Here is a 26,348-nt window from a genome sequence, read left to right as displayed (position 1 = left end):
TGATCTTTGGCTCAGTCAATAGGCTGGACTCCCATGTCCCCAACTTTGTGTGGTACCTTTGCATTCAACTTTGATTTCATGAATTGGAGACAGGCGTATGTTTTCAGTTCCTCACACATTTGAAACCAGGATTTAACATTGCATATGCTCTATGGTCTTGTACTGAGGCAAAATTGCAAGGTCGTGATGCTGGAGTCATTCAAGTCTTTTGAATGCATGCATACCTTTTGATGTAGTATTGGTAGCAACCAAATGTTGGAACGCATTAAAAAGACATACCACATGGTTAGTCATGTTGAAATTTAAAATTTTGTATCATACAGATTGACACTGTGTTTTGCCATAAAATACATGCTGGGCCATAGCTAACTGAGTTCTAATGGTGTTCAGCCAATATTAATAGCAGCACAAATAGGTGCTGGGACTCAGGGCCATCTGGCTTGACATTGGTGCAATGCTTTCAGTACTCTTTTAGATCAAAGTTTGGACTGATCTTTATAAAAAAGGATGTACAGTAAAACCTTATTAATTTGACCCTTGTTGATTTGGAAAATCGAATAGTTTGGACTCATCCTTCAGTACCGGCAGGCTTATGCATTATTTAATGGCATCAAACTGTTGTTAATGCAGACTTATTTGGCCACACACCGGTTAATTCGGACAACCCGCAGAGCGTGGCGAGTGAGGAGCGCTGCAAATGTACGATGCAAAAGGGCAAAAGCAGTGCTAGCGGCCAACTGAAATCAAACAACGGAGTTCACATCGCCATAGTCATCAGCGGAAACTGTACAGGAACGACAGAAACGCTGAACGCTTCGTGCCTATTTACGTGGGTGTGCGTCTACTGCAACACATGATCCCGCATTGACTGCATGTGCCTGCAGAACTACGTAGTCGCCATCCCTGATTGTGTAGCTAGCAATCGCAGTTTCGTTGGCAGTGGTTGCAGCAAACAGTATTTTTGTTTTGACTCAGTGTGCGTGTTGGCTGCCTGCCTTCACAACTGCGCAGTCACCATGTGTGATAGCGTCGATAATGACCGCGGTTTTGTCTGTAACGATTGCAATAAGAAGTAGTTGCGTTTTGACTTGGTGGATGCGCACGTTGGTTGCACCGACAACGACCATGGTTTCGTCCACAGTGGTTGCAGCAAACAGCAGTATCATTTTTACTTATTTATTTATTTATTTAACCAGACTGCAGGCCAATTCTTTGGCCCTAGCAGGAGGGGCATTTTCGGAATGACAAACAATAAATAACAGCAATAAATTTGCAAACAGCAAAAGGGGCAAAAGCAACAGCGCTAACACAATGAAGAAGCAATTTTCAACAAAACAAAAAGAACCAGAACAGACAGAGCAGAACTAAACCAGCAGCAAATACCTACATTTATACAATTGCAAGTATCTATTGCTCACAAAAGAAACATTCCAGTTCTGCCGAGAAGTCTTCAGCCTTGATAACACTTGGCGGCAACTCATTTCACTCTTTAACTGTTCTAGGGAGAAAACTGTATTTGTAAAAATTAGCTTTCGCAAAAATAGGTCTGAGTGAATGTTCTGCTGTGTGCCTTGTTTTTCTAGTAGCAGCAGGTTGAACATAACTTGATTCAGGTAGGGCGATTTTTCCGGACATAAAATTGTGAAGTAACAAAAGTCGGTTTATTTTTTCTACGTATCGCCAATGTTGTAATGTTATTACGTTTCATCAGAGACAATGGTGAATCCGTCCTTCTATATTTTCCGAGTATAAACCATACAGCCTTTCTTTGAACACCCTAAAGTTTTATTATATCTTTCTTAACATATGGGTTCCACAGCGCAGATGCGTACACTAACTTCGACCTAACACATGCGTTATAAGCTAGAAGCTGAACACTTACAGGAGCATTTCTAAGTTTCCTCTTAAGAAAATATAGCTTTTGAAAAGCTGACGCACACATGTCTGAAATGTGCACACCCCATGAAAGATTATTGGTAAGAGTTACCCCTAGGTACTTATATTTATCAACCTCCTTTATAGTGCTGCCGTTAATGTGGTAAGTGAAGGTACTCGGACATTATTTCCTTGTTACATGTAGAAGAACAGTTTTTTCCCTATTCAGTTCCATGCCCCAGTTCTCGTACCAGTCGTGAATTGCCAGAACAGTTGCTTGTAAAGAGGCGTGATCATTTGCATTCGAGATTGTTTTAAAAACCACACAATCATCAGCAAATAATCTGATTGAGACATCCGTTGGTATTACCTTCGTTAAATCATTTATATAAATTAACAACAACAATGGCCCTAACACACTCCCCTGTGGAACCCCCGAGGTAACTGGCAGCACGCTGGAAGAAAAATCCTGCACTTGTACAAACTGTTGCCTATGATTAAGGTACGTGGAAATCCACCTAACAACAAAGAGTGGAAGTCCAATGCTCTCCAACCTAAACAATAATTTATCATGCGGTACCTTGTCAAATGCCTTGCAAAAGTCCATAAACAATGCATCTACTTGGCCAGTCATGTCAAGAACACTAAACAAATTATGCAATGTCGATATCAACTGTGTAACTGTAGACATACCCTATCCAAACCCGTGCTGATGAACCGATAAAACTTTATGTTCGGAGAGGAAGCCTTGTATGTGCTTAGCAATCACATGCTCTAACATCTTACAGCACTGACTGGTCATTGAGACAGGGCGGTAGTTAGAAGGCAGAAGACGGCTGCCCTTTTTGTTTATGGGAACTACTCGCGCCAGACGCCAATCATCAGGTATTTCACCCATTTCTAGTGAAAAGTTAAAGAGCTCTGTTAGGTACCAAGAAATTTGTCTGGCATATCGCCTCAAAAATAGGTCCGGGATACCGTCCGGCCCAGTAGCCTTACGTGTATCAACATTTAAAATCAGCGCCAAAATCCCTTCACACGTTACCCGAATGTCCTGCGGGAGGTCCGATGCAGTGGTTCGTGGCTCATATTCTTCATACTCAGAAAATACACTTTGAAAGTACTTGTTAAAGGTCTCTGCTATGCTAGAAGGATCTGTCTGAATGACACCATCGACATTCAATTTGGACACTTCGACTTTTGTGTTCCCTAAGTAGCGCCAGAACTTAGAAGGATCATTTTTAATGAACTCCGCAAGGCTGTTGTTCAAAAAAATATTCCTAGCTTGCCTAACTTTCCATAACAAATCGTCTTTAAGGTGTCTGAACTCAGCACGCACATTGACTCAGCGCGCACATTGGCCATGTGCTTTCATAACTGCGTAGTCACCATGTGTGATCACGTCGATAGTCAATTACGAGACAACAAGAATTTTCGCTCTGCATTGATATTGTGTGAAATAGGAGCAAGGGTTGCGAATTTATTCAGTAAACAAAGGCGAATTGGTGTGGCAAGCACTTATTTATTATCTTGTTGGTACTCTCGGTAATTCAACATTTGGTTAATTTGGTTGGTTTTTTTCAGTCCCATGGAATCCAAATAAATGAGGTTTTGCTGTGCTATACTAACTAAAGGATGCTAGAGCAAGAGAAACATTCATAAGTCAATGTCCACCTTTTCTCCACCTTGCGGGTTTCAGCAGAACTATTCTGTCAAACTCTTGCCTTTGCTTCGAGTTGTTGACAAATTCGACTTTGCCCTACCATCTGCTAGCCGCCTGGTTAGCTCAGATGGTAGAGCGGCTGCCCCGGAATGGCGGTGGTCCCGGGTTCGAGTCCCGGACCAGGACAAATTTTTCTCAACTTCGAGGCTTTTCTTTCAAGGAACCTGTATGGGTTTCCTTTGTAGCAATTGCTACGAAAGGGTGGATGTCTGATTTTCCCTTTATTAATCGATAAGTAAGGTGGTACAGCCACTGTTACTCTGCCAGCATATACCACCAGCCCAACTCATTGCCTTCCACTCCAGCATGATTGTATGCGGCACTCAACCAAGGTGCAGGGTATTGTGTGCACGGAGTGCAGAAGTTGGCAGCAGCTGAGTGTGCCTCCCTTCCTTTGGATTCCAAGGGAAGGGAAGCGTAGCAGGGGGCGGCAGAAAGTTAGGTGGGTGGATGTGATTAAGAAGTTTGCAGGGACAGCATGGCCACAATTAGTACATGACCGGGTAGTTGTAGAAGTATGGGAGAGGCCTTTGCCCTGCAGTGGGCGTAACCAGGCTGCTGCTGCTGCTGCTGCTGCTGCTGATGATGATGAGTGTGGAAATGATGTGACCACTGACTTGGAAGCTCAGCCGCTTTACAGTTTTGCCTGGTGGCTGGAAGCTTGCGGTAGTTTCGGACTACTGAATCAAGCGAGTTATTAGACGGACTGTGTTCCACCAGATTTCAGCCTTATCAGTCCTAAATAATCGGCAAATTTTCATTCTCAACTAGATATGCAGTTAAAACTCTGTATAACGAAGTCGGTAAAATTGTCACTTTATTATATCGAAATTTTGCTATATTGAAATTCAGCCTTTTTTGTGAATATATGCTAAAATATAATGCAGTTATGCATAAATAATGCAATTTATGCAATATAATCAAAATTTTAATATTGAAGTTCGTTATATTGAGGTTTAACTGTAATTTGTTATACGCATTTATAGTAAATTTTTGCTTTGTTAAAATAAGATTTGAAATTAGTTTCTAAAGGAATTTCATAGGGAAATACAATGAGCTTTTTATAAGTTATAACCTATTTTATTGTAATTAGTTATTACTGCATTTGCTCATTCTTGTCATCACCTTGTTCTGTTTGCAGAAATATGTAAAGTACATAAAGCACCTGCAGAAGATGTGTGCCATGGGCGAATTCTGTACAATTGCCACTCGGGAAGATGGAAACAGTCCAAAGGTCAGCTCAAATTGCATTTTATTTCTTATAATTTTTTTCCATGTATATTTCACGCCTCCTTGGGATACTTCAGGGATATAAGTGTTTTATGTATACCAGGCTGAGATTTTATGTATATGCCACCAATTTCAGTTCTTTTCTTGGGTTTGAATCCCTTTATGATTGGCTCTTTGGGCACATCCTTTATACTCCTTGTGACACAAGTACTCTTCAGTTTGCCAAGGTTCTGAGATAATTATTCAATATGGTAAAATAATCTTGCCTATTCCTTAAACAGTACTCTCACAAAAATCTAAGCCAAATATTATCACTGTATTCACAGCAGTTGCCTACAGTTCTGTTTTAAAGACTGTCTGCCTTCTTCTTCAACTTCCTGAAAAACCCACCTCTTTTTGTGTATATGAAAGGTGGATCGTCATTAGGTGTCGTACATTATTAAGTTTCGGAACATTAAGAAGCGGGCCATCATCAAAACAAATAGAGAACAGGAATCGGGTGTGTGGGGCGCTCACGGGTGTGCTTTATATTGTTAGTGCACAAGTTTTCTCATTGAATGCTCTATAATTTCTTTTATGTATTTCAAATCTTAAAGTGCAACATACTACATGTCATGGCCGTGTGCAGAAGTGCCTGTATTGAAACTTGAGTTTCTTATGCAATTGAGTAGCAGACGTGTAGCAAAAACCTTGCAGAGATACAGAACAGTTTTACTTGACTGCTTCTGCATGGCTAAAAAATTACTGAAGGAAACTTGTGTCCAAAAGAAACAAAGGACAGAAGCATGACATATTTACGCACCGATGGTCAACTCAAATGATTATGCAGGCATGCATCTTTATGCTTGATAAAGCCAGACTTACCTGCCTTGAATTCAAGAGACTTATAGTGTGGGTAAAACTCAATACATAACCTGCCGAAATGTGCCTGGAAACCGGTAGCATGATTCCAGTCTCTCCACAGACTATCTCTCATACAAATTAGACAGAACAGTCAGTATCTTTCTTGTTGGCATTCTGATTTAGAGTTGCACCAACTGATCTTGAGGTTGTATCAACATCAAAACCTTATTGCAGCAGTGGTCTCAGCATGGCAGGTACCATTCTGTGCGGGCAAGACGGTACAGTGGCCACTCAGAGCCCGCAGTGCCCACAGTTTAAACAACAACAGCATTTGGTTACTATTAACTCTATACATGCAAGTCACATTGAAAAACTTCTTATGCTGCTTTTTATGACTTTTGTGCCGTAATCTTTTATTTCGCCAACTCTTTTCTTTTTCTTTTCCAGTATGCTCTGATCGTGTGCAACTCCATAGGCACACCAGTGGACAGCATAACAACAGAAGTGGAGCCCCTACACCTGTCCATGACGGAATCGCACGTGTTCGCCGCATCCAGGGACCAGATCTTTGTGTGGCGCTTTCAGACACCTAGAGGGCGCACCGTGCTTGAGCTCTCTGGACAGCGCAGCAAGCCTGTACTCGAGAGGTGCGTGTGTACTTGAGCATTGTAACGCCACTCACTTGTGTGCTTTTGCTGACCTTTTTGAAAAGCATGAAAGTGTTTACTGTGGCAGTATACTTCACTGTAAAATGCCTTGGTGCGGGAGTCGGGGAAGGGAGGGGGGGGAGCTTTATTTTCACTGGCCAACTGAAACTAAAGGGGCACTGAAGAGAAACTTCGTTTCAACTTGTACTGGTAAATTACCCTTCTGAAATGCCAAAGAATCCACTTTTACTGTGTAGAGAGGCTTGGTAAACCAGAAAGGACACAAAAACAAAATACTAGCGGTGGCGCCCCCTTGAAGTTTCTGCACCAGCTTGAGTGCCTGCTTGGGCCTAGTTGATTTTTTTATTGGTGACGATGAACTACAATGTAGTCTAAAGGAGCCAAAACCAGAAATGAGCAATCTTATAGAACCATTACTGGTCCGCAGTGGCCCAAACATGAGAAAATACTTGTAAATTCTTGACGTCACACTGACGTATCAACACTGGGTTTTTGGTATGAAATTCAGAAAACAACACATTGACCTTACTTTCCTCTTCTATAAATCAAATTTATTAAAGTGGAGTTTTTAAAGGATACTTTACCAGTCTAAACTAATTTAGTGTTATTACTGTATTTATGCGAATCTAGGCTGGCCTTGATTCTTAGCCAACCCCCGAATGTCCGAAGCCCCCCCCCCCCCCCCCCCCCAAAAAAAAAACTTACCTCAAATGTAGGCCGAACGAAAAATTGAGGACAGCGTTCACAAAATCCAAACAGCATTTATTCAGTATGAACATACTGAGCTGACTCAGCTTCATCATTGCTGCTAGCCTCGTCGCTATCTTCCTTATCGCTGTCATCTCCTTGTTGCAGCACAAGCAAATAGCGTCTCTTGTTGCCCCCTCGAATGACAAACATTTTTCTTATCAATGCTGAATTCCCGCCCGACTTGGACGTTAGACGATGCCTCTGCGATTAGCACAACTTTTCATTTGAAAGCGGCACCATAGTGGCATCGCCCGTTTGGTGCCATTACAGTGATGCCATGCCGCACAACAATACGACAAAGGTAAAAATGGTGACGTCACTCGTGTACTTCGGTTGGCTACTGGCATGGCTAGTAGCGGCTGCGATACTGACTTTTCTAGATGGCACTAGCTATGCACCATATTTATCATATTCAATTAAAAACTGGCGCATTTTTAAAAAATCCTTGAATCTAAGGCGACCCTAGAGTTTGGTATATGATTATTTGAAAAAAAAAAAAAAACTGTCGGCCTAGATTCAAATAAGTACGGTATTTAGTGTCCCTTTAAAGAGCCTGTCACAGGGTTTCGACATCTCAAACAGACAAGCATGGGGCGCAGATCAAGCACTGACAACCCTGCCTGTAAAGTATCAGAGCTATGATTACATCGAAGGTGCCAAATAAAACAACGGACGAAGGAAGGCGACATGGGACAACCACGTAGTCGCATAACCAACTCGCCCACCAGCACGTGCTCAGTGAATTTATCAAAGCTATGCATCGCATGAAAACAGCTGAAATTTCAAACAAAAGCCAAGCACACCCTTTCTGTTGAGGGAGCCCTGCTTCTAGCCAGAGGGTCAGGGTCACACACATAAATGCCTCTGTGCGTGGTGCCCTGCCAGCACCGTCGCCCACCATGGCACATGACTTGGCAAATCATCCAATGTGGAATGTGCAATGCCACCACTGGAAGTGCACTGTGCGTCAAGAAAGGAAGGGAATAAAAAAAAAAGGAGACGGCGCTGGTCACGTGAATGTTACGCAGTCACTCTACTGCGATATTGGAGAAGGCAGGGAAGGAAGGCTGCTTGCAGATGATAGTTGAGGTAATGGGGGCAAGTCCCTGTTGACAGTGAACCTCACGTCGTGGCATGGCAACACGGTCATTTCAGTTTCTTCTGTTTCATCCAATACTGAACGAATTTGAAAAATTGTTTCTTCAGATACTCCCTAGACGGCACTTTACAACTTTGAGTGTATATAACCAAGATTTGCAGTTGGGCCTGGTGAGGAACCCTTTAAGCTTAAATTTGGCTAAATTAGTTATAAATGAGTAGTATATACCATTGAAGCGACTTTGGCAAAGCTACAGGTCTTGTAGTTTTCTGAGTTTCTTATTGAAAGCCTTTAAATAGCACCTAAGGAGTCGATGCGGACACCACTCGATCTCTGAGGCTGTGTCCAGGTGCTGCACATTTTCTGAACATTCTGTGTCACTTCCAGCAAGCAAAAATGGACGTGTTCTTTTTTCTTTAGTTTGGTAACAGAAATGTTTATCTTTGGAAGTTTTTGGGACACATCCATTGTATTTGTTAGCATTTAATACAGTGCATGCCTTTTGGTGAAGTACATATTGCTTGAATACTCATTGCAGGGTCATACATATCAATGAGGCTCCCACGGAAGGAGAGAATTCAGATGACGTAGATAAAATTTATGAAGTAAGTTCACAACATGTATTTCTGTAGCAACAAATGATGACTATATCATTTTAATCATGCAAAACTTTGGCACTGATTTTTTTATTTTGCAGGCAAAGAAAAAGCATCAGGTAAGAGTCACCACTGCTTAATTACATTAATTAACATCAAAAACTTCAAAGAAACGCGAAAGAGAAACGTCTTGTCATGTTGGATCAGTGGATTGCACTTTTGGAATTGCAAATAAGTCTGTCTAATGTGGGTGAAGTGTTCATAAGCTGAAAAGGACGTAAGTATGGAAGGCTGATGATGATGATGCTTCCTAATTTTTACACTAGATCACCGCGATTTTGTGTACTTTTGACAGTGCCTGCTTGGAGCTAGCCGATTGTCTACCAATAAAGAGCGGTTACTTCACATTCAAATCTTTATTTGGAAAGTCTTCCTGCATAAGAATGATCAAGCTATGAAAACATACAAGGAAATCAGTGATGTCATTAATATGACCATGAAACATGATATGTAGAAAGCAAAGTTTGGCCCTTTTCATTATTCTAATATAAATATGTTTTTGCACGTACACACAAAAGCGAAAAATTATTTGGCATTCCTCTGTGGTGCACCTTTAATAGCTACTTAATAACTACTAGATTAGGGTATGCTTAAAAGATGCGCATTTAGTTTCAGGTCAATACAGACCCGATATGCTGCCTTGCTGCGTCGGAGAAAATGTTCATTGTGGTAAGTGGCATACTGAAACTCCATTTTGTTTTTGTTTTTCAGTGTATCAGTATTTGCATGTTGCTTATTGCATTCCTCCTTCTAATATTTCAGGGGCGAGAATCAGGAACATTTCAGCGCTACTCCATGCCACAGCTGATGCTCGTTCAGAAATATGCCATCTCCTGTCGACCCAACAAAATTGCGCTAAACTGCACGTCTAGGTGACAGAGCAATTGTTTTCTTATACGTTTCAACTATGTTATTCTTATTTCTTTAGGCTGCATAAACATTGAAGCTGTATGTCATAACTTCACATCAGAACTTTTATTCTTTACTTTTCTTTATTTTATTCATGCAAAAATTTTTTTCCATATGCAGATAACACTTTATATATTATTCTCTCAGCAGTTACGTCAACATTTTTGTCTTTCCGTGTGTAATATTGCTCTTCCACATCACCCGTAGGAAACCGTATTTTTAGGCACTCAGCCAGATTAGTAGCAGACACAGAAGTTTCCACCTGGTGGCTGGTGTTGTTGCGATGCATGAAGAGGCAGCACATTGTGGCTACTTGAGCTGATAGTGTCAGGTAGCCACAAGCACCAGCTGTGGCCCCATGACAGTGTCCCATTTGACTGTTGATATGCTTCACTGCACAGCAAAATGTTTCACCGCAATGCATGTTGTATCCACCACATAACACGGCTGCATTGTGGCGAAGCGGACTTAATGAAATGACAAAAGCAATTTTGGGGGGTTCGAATCTGACTGAGTGCCTAAAAACACGGTTTCCAAACTACAAATTTGACGATGTGGCAAGCTTGGCAATGTTTTTAGACACTTGTTCTAAAGTGGTTGAGTACCACCAGGATGCTTCAGTAGCAAATTGGTTTAAAAATTTGCCTTTAGAATGAGCAAGGAAAATTTCAATGCCAAGGAACCTCGATATGTCCTCAACAACATTATCGAGAGGCTTCTTCCACGTCAGCACTGTGGAAAGACTTCGATAAGCTCATCAACCAGCGGAAATTTCCACTTGCTTGTGGCAGCAATTTTCACTGCCACAAGCACGGGTAGAAAGATATGTGCATTATAAAATTTTTGGCCAGAAAGAAGATCCATGAGAGTTGTAGTCTAAGCATAGTGCAAAATGTTGACTTGGCTTGCGAAGAGGTACCTGCTATTACCAGACACTAGTGTGTTCATTGTGTGGGTCTTTTTGATGGTGTCTGAAGGAAATGGGATATGCCACTTCTCCCCGAACATGAGCAGCTATCGTTCCTCCATGACATTAAATAACTGCAATTATACTACTGCCAAACAAAAGTGTTGTATTAGAGAATTTTGTGAACTACAAAGCATAATCTTCCTGCAATGTCATTAGCTGTGCGGTGAACTTGCTTTTTTTGTACTTCTGCTTAGTGAAAAAAAAATTGCATTTTTGCAAAACCAATAGTATTAGTATTTAAAAAATATTTGAACAATATTCAATTTCATTCGCACTTGGTTTTCATTATTCAAATTCACTTCAATATTGAAAATTTGATATTCGCACACCCCTAATAGTAATTTAAGCTTCTGATAACTAAAACAAAAATTTGTCACCACCAAAAGTAACTTTTAGTCAATGGGAGTCAACTCTACTTGCAACCAAAGAGCATCTGCATATTTTACAGCTAGTGCAGGTGGCATTCGGTTATGGCTAAGCTTTGCCAGTGCATTTGAAGTAAGCTCCCTCATGTTCTGCGACCTTTTTTCTTGTTCTAGTCGAATGTCAGTGATAGACATTACGGGCTGCTTACTCCTCTATGACCTCGAGGCCAGGTCTTCGGAAGGAGAACAGCTGACCTTTGAACGCCGAGACGTTTGGGACGTCAAGTGGGCAAAGGTAATATGTCTCCTGTATGAAGATTGCAAAGCATCTTGAGAAAATACAGTTGAACCTGATTATTACAAAGTCACAACCAAGAGGCAAATACCTTTGTTATATCGGACATTAATTACAGACATATATGCTGATATTGTCCAAAAAAATTTGCAAATGGTTAGTGAAAGAGGTGTGCAAGTGCAATGCATTCAGCAGATCAGCAAAAAGCATGTTAGCAATGCTAAATTGTGAATGCACTTTGTGCTGTTGGTCTGTCGCTGTGAACACATGGGATCATCATGTTGGCATTGATGACGTCTGTGGTCCAGCCAAGCAAAGCTGTTGGCCAGCGTATGCATGCCTGTTTGGAATGTGTCATTTCAAGTTGCTCTTGCTGAGTGTTTCACATTTTTGCTACTGGGATAAGTATATTGAGATTGGAACGAAAAAGTATTGCAAAAGTATTGAAGTATTGAAAAACATGCAAGTCTGTCCAGACTGTGTCATGTCATTTTGCCCTTGCTAAGTACTTTACATATTTACGACTAAATAATAAATATTTGGGAATGCGAAAAAACAAATATTTACTTTACTGTAACTGATATTGTCTCCGACTTTGCTTTTTCGTTTTTGTTATAGCAGTAGTACAAAAATACTTTTTTTCAATCAGAGTTTTTTTTTTAATTTATGCCTAAATAAGAACAAAATTCCCAACATGTGTTATAAACAGGATTGAATTCTTTTGGAGCAAATAAGCACTATGTAACTCTTTCATTACAGCATCTGTACAAATAGATCATTTTGATAGACAGTTTTTCTACATGTTAATAATTTCCAGTGGAATTCTTTTACTAGCAACATCATGCACCATCTGAAATGATTACTGAACTTTAACTGTTTGCCAGATTTGACAATTTTTGGCAGATTGGGGAGTCCGAAAAATAAAACTTTGGCTGAATGCATCATCGAAACTGGGTTCCAGTGCTCCTAGCACTTCTTCAATAAAATGAAGCAAAATTGGCACTTTGGTCAACTTGGCAACATAATTTTTAAATGACAGCAGCAGTAAAGACACACAAGCCTCTCCCGGATTGCCAATTTTTTTTTACCTGACGTATAGGCTGTTTTAATATTGTCTCAAAAAACGGTAGATGCTCATGAGTGAGCGTTAGTTTGATAAGTGTGTTCAACCAATATTAAGTGCAACTTTATTTGCACTTTATTTGCATCACAAGGCCCCATGTACAGGCCTTGTAATATATTTTACAAATAAATAAATAAATTACTGTACAGCACTCTACAGGAACTGAACAAAGCACGTATAGCCTCCAGCGCCAGTTGAACGCACACTAGACCATCTCGCTTGCACAGATAAGCTGATCGAACGCAATAATCAAATATGAGGAGGATTCTGCATGCTCCCTGACCTGACTACCATTGCTTCAGGAGCCTAAAGAATGCAGTAAAAGACAAACCAGGTGCCTGCTGCAATGAGTAAAACCAAACGCTTCCTGTAAAATAGGAACTTGCCTGTTTTCACATTTGCAAAGCTACTGCTTTCCCACATAGCATGGGCATCACTATGGCTAGTATTAACACCAACAAATCTTCATGATAGCTTTTTTGCACGATCTGACTTACAAAAGTTGTGAACGTGGAACCAGATGCATATTTTGCATATAACAGATTTCTTCTTCAACTCTCAGTACTTATACTAAACTAACAAGTTACTACTTTCATTCATGGTCCTTGAGGTGTTTCTTAAGTTTCACATAAGAATTATAAAAATTGTCTTAGTAATTATTACTGCTATACATCCATTCAAAACACCAGTGATCAGGCTATAGTTATATGTATCGCAGTATAGATTGTGACTACTATGTCTTGAAATAAAATTTTAAAACATGAAAGCGTCGAAAATGAGCACATTTAAGCAGTAACAAAAGAGTTAGAGCTGTTTTAGTATGCATAATAAGCCTTGTGTTTAAAAGTGTTTAAACATTTTGTTATGGCATTCACATGTGCAGGACAACTCTGAGCTGTTTGTGTTGATGGAGAAGACTCGCATGTATGTCTTCCGCAACTTGGATCCAGAGGTGAGCATCTATTGGATGATAGAGGTCGTGATGTTGCATGAATTGGTTTTAGCAGAATGACAGGCATTGTTATAATGGAACAATATTAAAGTAAATGTCTGAAACAGTGGAATGTACAGCAAGAATTCACTCGTACGTATTAGAAAAAAATTGAAGAAAAAGCACGCCAACCGAGAAAATGGACGATCCAAAGTCACTGAAAAATTTGGCAGACTCAACTGTAGTTTACATCTATGTAATATGAAGCATTGTGCAACTTGGCACTGATGCTCGCATTTGGGTTATTGTCTGTTAAAAGCATGCAGTATGTTTACAACGGCACTATGCATGGGTGCTGTAAAACAGATAGGGGAAGATGCTTATCGCAGTAGAGTTCATGGCGATAGCTGTGAATGCGACACGTGATGACCTGCGAGGTGATTTGCTCGTATCGGAAGAAGAAACTGGGTGCGTGCCAGCATTTTCACATGACGCAGGCGAGCGAGTACTGCAAGGAAGCTGCCATGGCAGATATTTACTGTTCTTGATCATGGGTGCCTCACACCTTTTCTTGTTCCCATGGGATCTGGTGGCCGGAAAACGTATCAGGCGATTGCACTTTGGCGATGTACTGGACGTTGGTGCTGAGAGATAGCGTTTTTCAGGAACTTATTAACTGGTAAAAGGCGTAATTGTATTAGGTCATTTACTGTGTTCTCGATTGCGTACATTGGTGCTGGGGAATTGTATGAAATGGGATTGTATCGACAAGGTTCTACTCCATTTCAATGTTCTAACAAAAAATTTGATAGTGTAGCATTTTGTTTGTTACACCCAACCTCCTACATGTGATCAAAAATGTATTGCTTGGAGATGCAGTATGTGAAAGGATTTTGAACTAATGTGCTGGCATACTGCTCCTATTCACATGTTAACCCCCCCCTCCCACCCCCGTCATGCAAAAGACTACTGTAGGCGCTACTATGAAAGCAGCAGAAGGAAGTTGCGAGTCATTGCTTGCCGCCATTTGATAACATATCGTTAGTGATAACATTGTGTTGGGATGTATTGAAATCATGCTTATTCAAGGCAATGCATGCCAACATACCGAATGCTAAGGTCTTACTACTGACACTATGTAGTAATATCTTTCGGATAAATGCTTGCTGCAACCTAAAGGTTGGTATGTCTCCCTGGGTTTTTTCTCCTCAGGAACCGGTCATGTCGAGTGGATACATTTGCAGTTTTTCAAATTTGGAGATCAGAACTGTCCTGTTGGATGAAATCATGCAAGATCCAGAGAACCCACGCCAGGAATTTGTGTGCAACATGGAAGCAAAGGTTGGCATATGGGCACATTTGTCTCTCACTGGCATAGCTGTTTATATGTTATTTGTTTTACAGTCCACATTTGTCATTGCCAGTATATAATGTGGCATGGGCCTGTATTTTGTTGGAGTAGTCTTTCTGCTATTTTGTTATCTCGTTATTTGTCGTGCCGAGTGACCAATTATAGCAATAATGATGGTATGGTGGTTGTACGAAGCTACGAAAAAGATCAAAAAGAAAGGCTAAAGAGAAGAATTGTTCAAAAAAATCTAATCTAATAATTATTTTGACTCACTTGTAATCGATAGGAGGCGAGATTCGTAAACTTGAATACTTTGGATCAGTGCTAACCAAACTCTGCTGTCATGTGAGGGACAAAAAGCATGGATATCTTTCATTGCAACACCATTCTTATCACCCTAGCTACATGCAATGGAAGGTGTTCCTCGATTTCAGTGCATATTTCAGCACAGCAACAGCAGTACAGAAACTAAAATGTCATTTGAGATTCTTTGCTGTCTTAATAATCTACTGGTTCAGGACAGTCACAGAAAGGCAAAAAGAACATGCCAGTAAAATTAACCATTGCAGTCATCAAAATGTGCTCATTTGCTCTACTAGCTCAGGCCAAATACTACTAGATAGATGACTTTAGTGACTTGAGCACTTAAGGTGAGGACAGAGCATTAATTTATCCAAAATTTTCCTGAAATAACACGGCAGCCAAGAAACCATTGGTTGTCCCTTCCTTAAAGTTTCCCAAGCAGTTCCCAATCGTATTGAGTTGAGTGTGGCAGCTGAGAACTTGATGTAAAAGTAAGTGCAATGTGGTTCATATTCACTACATTTTTTGTGACTGTGAAATAAGCTTTTATATAGTGAAAAAGTGCTGCAGCTGAAGGTGCACTATACGTTTAGAGTATCACAATGCTCTCACTTCTCACAACTGCTGTAACTTGCATATTTGCATTTAAAGATTGCAAGCATGCCCAGAAGATCGCTTTATTGTCACGTAATTGGTGTGTTTGGTTTCAAAGGGAAGACGTGCAAATTTGTCGCACACCTTTGAAGAAATGGTCACTTCAATATAATGTGATTTTTTTTTAAATCTAGAAAGCAGAATATTTCTTTTAGTTGTAGTGGACACCATTGTAGTGCCACATACACCACATAGAACATACCACAGTCGAACCCACTTATAACGATACTGGTTTTAACAATATATTGCTTATAACAATGAGTGCTTACTACAATGCCCCGATGCTGCATTATTGATTATAACAATGAAGTCTGGCTGCTGGGTGTCCGAGCCGAAGGTAGTGAAATGTGAAATCCTTGAAAAGAAAAAAGCAAAACGAGAAATTCAAGCCACTGCATGATGTCTTGCTTCATGCACTTCTCTACTGTCACCCTCCCACCCCTCCAAACATGAATGGGCTGCAGCCATAGCTCTATGCCTCTCCACTCTTCGAAACAGGAATGGACCATGCCAACAGCGCTGCTTGCATGTTGCTCACTGGCTCCTCATTCAGTGCAGTTCTGCAAACAGCTTAATCGCTCGCATTCGTCTTTGTTGGTTGTGTCGAAATCGTTCCTGGCCACATGGTTTCTCAGCCTCGTTTGACTTGCCGCTGAAATGGAAGATGGCTGATCACGACATTGCCAGTGAAAAGAAAGCACACGGCTATTGATTTGGAAACTAAGTGCTTCTAGCCGATGAGGCGGTCACTGCGAATGTGCTTGCATCCGATACTGACGCCGATGACGGCAGCAATGACGCGGTAGGGCAGGCTGCCTCAACGTTGTCCTCACAGGAGGCCCAGCAGATGATTCAGTCCCTCCAGGGCTTCATTTTCATGAGGAACCTTTCACTGTATTACGTGGAGGACCTGGATGCCCTGGAGAAAGATGTTGGCAAGCTTCACATAAAGCATGCAAGGCTGATGGACATAGGGTTCTCTCGTGCAAGCCAGTGAGAAGTACGTGGCGAGATCCTTGTGGTGATCTCGCCTCAGCATTTCTTCTGGATTTCTCAAGCTGACAGGCTGCCACGGCAACCTTCTGACATTTTTTAAAAGGCTCCTTTTGGGGCCACCAAAGCAATGTCTTGGCAGACATTTTATAAGTGGGTTCGACTGTATATACTTGGTTACAACCTAAGGGTTCTGCAGAAGCTGCACCCACAAGATCTCCTTGCAGCTGACCTCCGTTCTTTCTATTTCTATTATAGTTCGTGAGAGATGCTGATATTGAAAGAAGGTCACCTCCATAATGATGTTACGGAAACTAATGAACATAACATTTATTTTGGTTGAACCACAGTGTGTTTGCCATTGCATTTTCAGGTTGTCACAGACTAGCTTTTGATTTCCCATCTTAATTTACTTTAGAAAACTTACGAAATATTTTTCTTCTGTGATATGTAATATTGATGTACTACTCTGTCGATTTCTTTTTATCTGCAGTCTTTGAGAGATTCTAGAGACCTCTTAGCCAAGGTGGGCATAGAGGAGGCGACGCAGTTTATTGAAGACAATTCCCACCCAAGACTGTGGTAAGGCATTTCTTTAGTTTTTCTTTTTCTTTTGCATTCATGGCAAGCTCTGTTTTCCTGCAATCAGTGAAACGTTTTTTCTATCCAGGCAACTTCTGGCTGAAGCGGCCCTGCAGAGAATGGACTTTCAAACGGCAGAAACGGCTTTTGTGCGTTGCCGAGACTACCAGGGAATCCAGTTTGTCAAGCACATAGCCACTTTGCCCGTGAGTCATATGCCTTTCATTTTAGAACTTGTTGCCTCAAATTTTGTGTGTACGAAATTGTGGCACCACCATTTAGCACCATCTCATCATACCTTGTTAACTTCATAATGTCAGTGGCATACTGTCATGCTGAAATCTGTTCATATATGGCCAAGTTTCCTAAAATGCAAAATCTTTAATAAAAAACAGTATAGACAAATTTTTAAGAACTTACTTATACAAAACTACGCACATTTATTGCAAAAGTGAAGCTTAACAGCACCATACAAGGAAATGAAAGAAAATAAAAATTATTGTTGACCAGCTGGGCTCGTCTGTGGCCATTTTTACTGGAAATGTGTGAATGACCCTAGATCGTTTATGGCACTGAAGAGGTTATAGTGTAGAAGCACCCGCTTCCTTGCTTAATAGTCTATGGCATTCTACTGCTTAGTACGAGGTTGTGGGCACGATTGCTGATTATGGTGACATCTTTCTGATGGTAATGGAATTTAAAGATGCCAACTTACTGTGGGTACAATTCGCTGGTTCCCATTTGTAGTGTGAAGCAGGACAGACCACATGCATGACTGGCATAACACATAGTGCTCAGGCTCACAGAGTGCTGCACAACCAACCACACAACAACCACCTACGGAGGTGCACAAGCATCGTACTCGTACGCTCTCACACCATCAATGTGCATGCGCCGATACAGATAATGATGGTGAGCAAAGCGTGCGAGGCATCCACGTGGCTTGCAGCCTACAACACCAAGATCTACACATACGAAAAAGAAGCAAATCTGTGCTGTTCAAAGTTATCTTGGAACCCTCAACAGCAGCATCCCTCAAATGTGGTGTGTGTGATCTGGTACGCTAGGGGGGCGATCAGTTAATGATCCAAATGTGGTTGCATTCTGTGCATGTAGTTTGACACTGTAGCTGGAGCCAAGCTCTTCGCTGGAAAACCATTCTATAAGCCAAGAAAGCGTTCAGTGATGACTTGCTTAGCTAATCAGACTTATGTGGCTGTTCTTCTGATACATTCACTTGGACACTATAAATTGCTGCTAGAAAAGTAGGGACGTAAAAAGAATATCTGCACTGCACTACAGAGAAAGAGTATAAATGGATCTCGGGTAAAATTCTTTTAGTTGGAATTTGCAGTTAGTGTACTAACTACAATGAGTAAAATTTTTAATTTGAGCTTGTTGAACAGGGCAGTCTACATGGATTTACAATGTGATCACTGCTGGTACTTGCTGCCACATTTTCAACAACTATCGCACCACTTGTACTCATTACATTAGTTACACCAGATATAACTTGAAAAAAAAAAAGAAACCTTGGAGAAACAGAAGTACTTGATGAACCTGGCCATGTGGAAAGGTGCGAAATGAATGTGCACTCCATGGACTACCAGTTGACAAGCTTTAGTCGAGCTGAAACAGCTGAGAAGCACGGGACAAGGCAAGAACACAGATAACATGTACAGTGAACCACCCTACAGCTATGGCTGAGAAAATTGTACAGAGTAGTTTATTTTATATGCTAATGCAGAAAAACAAACTTAGTTACGCCAGAGAAAGGCTCACCAGCTGCATCGTCCTGGTTCCTGTGGGAAGTCATCAACTTGTTGTGCATATAATTTCTCTGACTACTGTGGTTTTCAAGCATAGCTTGTGTGGGTGCTTTTTAAGAAAGATTATACCTGTGTTGTATAACTTGTTGTATACAAACAAAACGCAAAGTTGTTCTTTTATTTCACAGTAATTGTGGCATTGAATGGTTTTAACGTGAAACATGAAATCGACGAGAGTTGACATGAAACATGAGATGTGCTTTCATTGCTGCTTGATTTTCAGAATGAAGATATTCGCAAAGCAGAGGTCAAGGCATATTTCAAGCAGTTTGATGATGCGGAGAAAATCTACCTGGAAATCGACAGAAGGTGGGGTGCGATGATGAACCCAGTACTAGTTTGATAAGATCTGGTTATAACTTCAACTGAGGTTATGCAAGTAGAAATAGGTTTTGTGAAGTCATTCTTGTTTTGCCTGAAATTTAAGATCGCTTGTCTTTCATCGTTGCATCCACATAATTCTGCTTCAGTGTGTGCATTGAGTCCTAGCTTTATTTAAAAAATAAGCTAGTGAATGCAGATATGATCTTAACTCAAAATTAAGCACCCTTATTTTATCGTATGTTGGCCCTCAGAACAAGAAAGGAGCTTAGGATTTATTCAGGTTTACATTCGATGCTCTACTCTTCACTTTTTTTTCCCTGAAAGACAACTGTAAAATGTTAAGAAAACGCTTCAAATCATAGGGTGCTTGAGTTCGCATTAGTGCAGCATTACATTTGTCGTCAATAACTGAGAAAATGTTAAAATTGTGTGCAGCTTGTGACTGTAGCCAATAAAACTATAAAACAGTGTGTTGCTTGCATATACTAGTATGTGCTGTAAATCTGAAGAGCACCAGGCTGCATGCTCAATCTGTGGAAATATGAAGTTTTGTTTTCTCAAATCCTGTGGTATGTTCATTTTTGTGGCTGACTACACATGCTCTTTACTCACACAACAAATGTGTCCTTCCTGGGGGCATGATTTGGGAGCATATGGTGAGCACTGTGGCCCACGTATAACGACTTAATCTTTTAGGTAGGAGCCGCATAATATGATAGCTTAATTCATAACAAGCTTAAAGTAACATTCAGTAGCCTTGCTAGAGAACAGGAGTTCACATTTCCTAACCAGTTTGTGTAATCAGTGAATGAATACATTGATCCATTCAGGCAGTCAGGAGGAGGGGAAGCAGATTTTCAGAAATAAATCTTCAAGACACTCAAAATAGAATAGGTACCAAGGGAAGGGAACCACTGCAAAAGACAGCAGAAAATTAGTATAATGGTAGGTTGAGATTAAAAAGTTTGCATGTTTTACATTACTTGAGCTGACACAAGACAAGGGTGGTTGTTTACCTCTGGGAAGCTCTTGTCCTGTAGTAGGTTTATACTAGGTAAATGGTTATGAAAGCATAATTTGTGAGAAGCAGGAAATGAGTAATGTGATTGTGCAGTACTTCTCTTTCTTTTTTGAGGACTATCATCAGTGTCTGAAATCTAATAATTGGTTTGGTTAGATCTCTCTGCTTAAAAGGCTTTGCATGTCACTTTGCATGCCGGTGCTATTTAAGTTAGATTTTTGTTTAATTTGTTTTGCCCTTTTTGTTTGCACTTAAGTGTTATATTATGTTGCAGTTGAAGATTGGTTAAGCTTTTGTGTTTGAGACTAAACTACTTGCCATGTTGTACTGTAAGCTCCCACTAAGGTGAAACATAAAGGGACCTTGAAAATGCATTCATCCTAATGAAAGCTTGCCTTAACAAAATTTATTTTTTTTTACTTTCCACTTCATGCTTGCACAGCTATCAGAGCGATAGTTAAAGCTCGACTTCAGCAATGGTCATTTTTTTCTTTCATTGCATTTTACTTTGTTGATATTTGTATGACGAAGCCGATGCAAATGACTTTTTTGACAATGTCGGAAGAGTGTCTCAAATTTCTCAGTTGCAAACAGTGCTTCATCCTGTGTCTATTTGTTCTTACTTTCTTTTTTCTTCACTCACTTTGTCTTTCTAAAGAAGACAGAAATAATGGTCTCCAAATTGTTCAGCTTATCAAAGTATTAACCTCAACGGAGTTCATCTTATAGGGAGACCACTGCATTTTGTGAGCTCGTACATACCTGTATAATTTCTCTCAGCCTATGTTCTCATTATTTGAGTCGACCTCTTTTACTTGAGTTGCTTTTTCTTTGTGCCTAGTTTTTGATTGCTTGCATGTCACTTTTGTTTTGTTCGTTACAGTCATGCCGACTGCTGTCGCATCTTCTGATTTTCCCCTTCCACTGTCACGGTGTTTTGCACCTTGTGCTGTTCTAGTCCTGCCAAGACCAAAATGGGGAAAGTGTACATATACATATGCGAACGACATTTTACTCGAGCAAGAGGGAAAAAAAGAAGGAAAGAGCCTAGTCACATTGTGGCAGATAGTTACAAAACTATTGCTGCAAAACAGATTATGAGAGTGAACTATGGGAGGGAGCTACCAACCATACAGTGCTGTCTCACTGCTGGCCATTTGAGCGACGAAGGGGGGTGGATGCGGTACTGCTCGTAGGGATCTGGCCGTGTCCTTACGCAAGATGCTCGGAGACTGGTTCCGCGTTGTCCAGCTCCTGAAAAGCGGCAACAGCGGCACAGACGACAGGCAGCTCGAGGAAGCCTGGAATGCAATAGGGGACTACTACGCAGATAGGCACAAGTGGTGAGTGTCGATTCTTGTCATTCCACCGACGTTCGCCCAAATTTGTGCAGCATTGCTGCTATTTAGGGGTGTTTTGCTCTTCGTTCTTTATTTGGCAAATATTTTGAAGCAGCGGCTTGTCACATTTCTGACTCAGTAAATTTTCTTGGTACAGTCATGATCTGATTATTTCTGCCTACTCACTGGTCGGTGTGCTCACTTCTGATAGATTTATTCTTGCTCTGCGCAAGGCTTGAAATGTAGCCGTTTTGTACATTTTAATACCTTGTAGCAAAGATGTGTTATAGCTAGTAACTCCCTTACTCCTGTGGACAGTCACGAAACATTCAGCTTCGACCATTTGTGTGCTATTGGTGTAGTCCGTCATTTATTATGGGTATATTGTGCGCATATATTGAAGTGTATGCCAATTCACTTACTGACACGTTGGAGACAGAGTGTGCATAAAATTCCGTGCCATTGGGGGTAGATGTGCGTAGATAGTGAGCACAAAACCTACTATGACAGAAAGTGGCACTACTCCCTTTGTCATTGTTTAACAAGCGGTACTCACTCTTGCCAGCATTCTAGGGCTGGAGCACTTTCTCTGAATGTTAGCAATACAATGCTGGCAGATCGGCAAATTTCTGTGCCATTGAAGAGAGCGGTACATCTCGAAGTGCCGGTAACACGTATGGACAGTTGCAGCAATGGTCTGCGAACTTGGTTACACAGACTCATTCCGTTCCTTAATATGCCCATCACTATTTTTGCAGCCAACTACTGCACATGCCTTCAATCCACATAATTCTATCCAGCATGATTGTAGCACAATGTGTTAGTGAAAACTCCATTGCATTTCTGACAGCTGATTGCACAGAAGCAAGGTGGAAGCGGTAATGGTTTCGTATTCGTGCCCTGTCACTGAGACGACATGCGGCGCGCCGCTGAAAGCGCCATCTCGTTTCTCTAAAACAAAGTGCTCTGCAAAAAGGGTCAATGAAATTGGTGACAGTTATGAACCACATCCAGTCAGTGCATATCCATGTCAGGTTGTGGGGCTGGGCTAGTTGGTCTTCCATGATGATCCATGGTGCCTTTATGTTCTTTGTCCACTGTCGCACTGTGCACATCATCATATCCACATCTTGCAGTGAAACTTTTCATCTGTTTTGCTTTTACGCTCTCAACGTTGAGCTGTGCCTTCCACTGACATACTACTAATCATTACTACGTCATGTACCCTAAGCTGTTCCTGCAGCTTCTTGGACTGCACTTCCCTTTTTAGGCACTGTCTTTCAGAAGCATTACATACATTAGGAAGCGTTTAGAAAAAAGCTCAAGCTGCTAGAGTCTTGCTCATACATTCCTGCTGCTCCCAGTTTATATCTTTATGCTGGATAACCATGAATATATCTTCTTGGATCATCAAGAGTGGGTGAATGAGGAAGGGAAACTTCAGACTGAAGCCAGTGTTTCAATGAGGCAACTTGTGCAATTTGCCCACGAAACCATGCTGAATAAGGTGGATGAATGTAGATAAATAATGCGAATGAGCGTTGATGAAATTAATGGAGACATGAGAAGGATGACGGTGAAGCGCCTTTGCAGGCTGCAGTTCAATTTTGTGAATTTCCTGGAACATGACGGTATACTTGAGCCCTTCCCTGCAGGCATAGCACTCCCCCAAAAACACCGAACACCAGGCAGGCAACAGCCGGTTCGTTAAAGGAACACTAAAGGCAAATATTAAGTAAAGCTAAAGTGATACATTAGTGCTTGAGAATCTCTAACGTGTCAATATTAATGCAAACGGGGAATTAATAATAGAGAAACTGAGGTAAATGCAGGACATGATAAAAGACTCCCCCGGGACATTTAAGCACTTCCCCGATGACGAAAGCACTCCTCAGTTAAATTCTGTCACTAGTACTCAACCGCTCATTGCAAAAACATTATTGTATTGTACTATAAGACGAAATAAAATGCTACTTATCCAGTTATATATTATTTTTAGAAAAAATAACTAATTGAAATTACTCTTGATAACGACACAGGCAATCGAAAGGTTTCATTTTCACTCGACTCTGCATCGCCCACACTTTCGCGTTTCAGCAGTTTCGTTATCGTGTAGTGCTGTGCTGGTTTTGCTGGTTCGCGAAACTCGCACAAACTGCAAGTAGCAGAGAATTCGACTTCCATGTTATGTCGCGGGATGCCCGAACGGTCTACCCCACTTGACCAAAAAGCAGCTGCAGCGGCGAATCCACTGCTCTGTCTTGGCTCGGTGCCGCCATCTATCGGGCGCTGTTTTACTTACTGAAAGCAGCAAAGGGTGATGATGGTGTATGCAACGTCACCACTCCCCTAGTTGGGTGGTGGGATATTTGAATTTCGAAAAAGGTATTCGCACCATTCAAATGCTATTTTCTCGTTAACTAAGTCCTTTCTTGGCACGAAACAAGCGTTGCGAGGTTTCTGGAATGATATTTAAACAGTCTACGTCGACTTATTATATGCCTTTAGGGCCCTTTTAAGGCGACAGCTGCTCTCCTTGGCAGCATTTATATGTGTAGCTAACTCGACCCTCAGGTGTAAGGAGCATAAACGGGCACAAAAACTTTGTGTTGAGGGTTAGGTAAATCTATTTAGACTCAAAGACAGGTGCTACGTTAGTCTTGGAAGGAGGAGTCTTCCAGTAAACCCGTTTTCTTGGGTCATATGTTTTCCCAGACAGCAGTATTTTAATTTTTCACATTTTCTTTTCCTAATAAAAAATAATATTAATGCATCACTCAGGTTCACCCATATTTTCAGTGCTGATACAACATTTGTGCTGGCATTACCAATGTACTCCCCCTGTCTTTGTATTTTTGAAGGGACAATGCAATCACGTACTACAAGCAAGGGCACAACCATGGTCGCTTGGCTCAAGCTTATTTTGCCATGGAAGATTACAATGGTCTGGAGAACCTCATGAAAAGCCTGCCAGAGGGGCAGCCTCTGCTGAATGTACGTTGGTCAAGTTCACGCAGGATACGTACAGAGTTCTTGCTTGCGTGCACTTACTCATGCCGGTTTGGTCGGTCATGCAAAGGCCTATCCAATGATTGCACTGTTGGTCTCGTTAGCTCTCATGACTTGCATAAACAGATACGAAAAGCCACTGAATCTGTACCTAGGTGCAACCATTCCTGGGGCTGCTGTTTTGGACACTTGTCAGATTCCTCCATGTTTTCGAGTTTGCCATCTTGTCAGATCCGATTGGCTCACAGGGCCACTGCACCTCTCTCTAATTGGCTCAAAATGCTAATGTGGTGGAATTTGGCAGTTTCCAGAATACACTCCAGGTTGGCTCTTACAGTGACCTATATTTATGGCTTGTTTCTATGACTTGTTGCTTTGATTGCTGTGTTGCTTTGATAGCTTTGTTGCTGTGGTAACCTATGTGTAGCTCCAAGGCCAAAGAAACAGCTTCTGGTGCTAACAGCTGCATCGATGCCTTACTTTGACAAATATTTTTTTTTAACAAACTTTAACAGTCAATGCATGGAGTTAGTGTTCCCTTCTAGTTCACTGTAGCACAGTCACATTGTTTGCACTATAGATGCATACATTTGCTTCAATTAAAATTGCCTTTGCATCCTACTTATATCACATTGGAGTTGGCCTGTTGGTGCCCTCTTATGTGAAATGTGAAACCCAGCTTTGTGGTAGCAGTGGGTATCAGGTTAAAATAATTATGCTTTTAGTAGAATTCTTTATTGCCACTGTTGGTACTTTACAACCATTACGAGCATTAAGAAAAAGATTTCTACAACCTTCACGCAAATACCACAAGCAACTATGTAGTTTGCATAAGGCAGCTAGTTCTGTGGTGTGGCCCATGAAGACATTGTGTACTGAAAGAACTCACAACACCCAGTGAAACTTCATGTCGGTTAGCATTTTGGTGCAACCAAGTGACAAGAATGGGTGAGGAGACCAAATTTGAGAATGAAATAGACAAAAGCAGCAATTATGGTGAGGGAGTAGCAATAGGAAGGTGTAGGTGGATTAAGATGCATACGTTCATGTTAAAAATGAAGGGGGGCATCTCATGCTCACATGTATACTTGAATGTGTGGGCTGAAGTGCCCTCATCTTACAGGTGCAGAAAGCTTTAATTGGTATGCTTCTGGAAATTTGAAGTAACACATCTTGAATTGTGTTGAGCCTCTCTCACCATAATGCCACATAAGCAGCAGTGGCGCTGATACTTCAGCATCAAGAGCTTGGTTTTTGGCCGCATTGTGCAGAGCTTTGTCTTGAATGCTTCACGCTTGAAAGAATTAACTTCATGCTGATGTAGTTACTTTACCTAGCTTTGTTTTCATGAGGATTGATTTGATATAGTAAATTGTGTTTTTGCATTTATAACCTGCATAAAAAAAAGTTCACCATATTTAAGTGAAAAAGAGGTCTGGAGGCAGTGTTACAGGTTATGTGCAAGTTTAGCCTTAGGATAGGGAGTGTTGTGCAGGCAATGGCCA

The 26,348-nt window shown here is 41.1% G+C and overlaps 1 protein-coding gene across 1 annotated transcript in view; it reads left to right on the top strand.

Annotated features, from left to right (window-relative positions):
• Positions 1-26,348, top strand: part of Oseg4 (intraflagellar transport protein Oseg4) — an 81,232-nt gene that overhangs the window by 27,553 nt on the left and 27,331 nt on the right. Inside the window, 14 exon segments of the mRNA XM_055074362.1 lie at positions 4,740-4,832; positions 6,119-6,318; positions 8,727-8,815; positions 8,818-8,903; positions 9,454-9,513; positions 9,607-9,716; positions 11,263-11,383; positions 13,390-13,458; positions 14,650-14,778; positions 17,232-17,320; positions 17,409-17,526; positions 19,373-19,458; positions 21,691-21,837; positions 24,696-24,828. Of these exon segments, the coding sequence (XP_054930337.1) occupies positions 4,740-4,832; positions 6,119-6,318; positions 8,727-8,815; positions 8,818-8,903; positions 9,454-9,513; positions 9,607-9,716; positions 11,263-11,383; positions 13,390-13,458; positions 14,650-14,778; positions 17,232-17,320; positions 17,409-17,526; positions 19,373-19,458; positions 21,691-21,837; positions 24,696-24,828 (1,530 nt within the window).

This window comes from Dermacentor andersoni, chromosome 4 (genome assembly GCF_023375885.2).
Source record: "Dermacentor andersoni chromosome 4, qqDerAnde1_hic_scaffold, whole genome shotgun sequence".
NCBI classification, from domain to species: domain Eukaryota; kingdom Metazoa; phylum Arthropoda; class Arachnida; order Ixodida; family Ixodidae; genus Dermacentor; species Dermacentor andersoni.
The sequence above is the reverse complement of the archived record's forward strand: the minus strand, read 5'-3'. Positions and strand labels throughout refer to the sequence as shown.